We start from the raw sequence: 291 nt of genomic DNA on the forward strand, positions 1-291 counted from the left end.
TTCCTATAGGTGAGGGCCTTTGACGAGCCAGATATCGTGCATAGTGAAGGCGAAGTAAATCCTGTGAAAGATCTCGAGACGATAAGCGATGAGCTTCGAATGAAAGATATCGAGAGATGCGAGAAACTTATTGAGGAGCTAGATCGTCTTGTAGGCAAAGGCCAAGTCCCTAAGGACAAGCAGAAGAAAGTTCATCTAGATGTCTTGAAAGATGTACTGGGACACCTCAACAATAAAAAATGGGTCTCCCAAGGTAACTCCATCATACTACCTAGAACCACATATCTATCT

General features: G+C 43.3%; 1 protein-coding gene across 1 annotated transcript in view; it reads left to right on the forward strand.

Annotated features, from left to right (window-relative positions):
• Positions 1-8: 8 nt before the first annotated feature.
• The window catches only part of CSUI_003101 (gtp-binding protein), a 3,815-nt gene continuing 3,532 nt past the window's right edge, over positions 9-291 (forward strand). Inside the window, exon 1 of the mRNA XM_068063299.1 lies at positions 9-253. Within this exon, the coding sequence (XP_067924720.1) occupies positions 100-253 (154 nt within the window). The 5' untranslated portion in view covers positions 9-99. The remainder of the gene's footprint in view (positions 254-291) is intronic.

This window comes from Cystoisospora suis (assembly GCF_002600585.1).
Source record: "Cystoisospora suis strain Wien I chromosome Unknown contig_1332, whole genome shotgun sequence".
NCBI classification, from domain to species: domain Eukaryota; phylum Apicomplexa; class Conoidasida; order Eucoccidiorida; family Sarcocystidae; genus Cystoisospora; species Cystoisospora suis.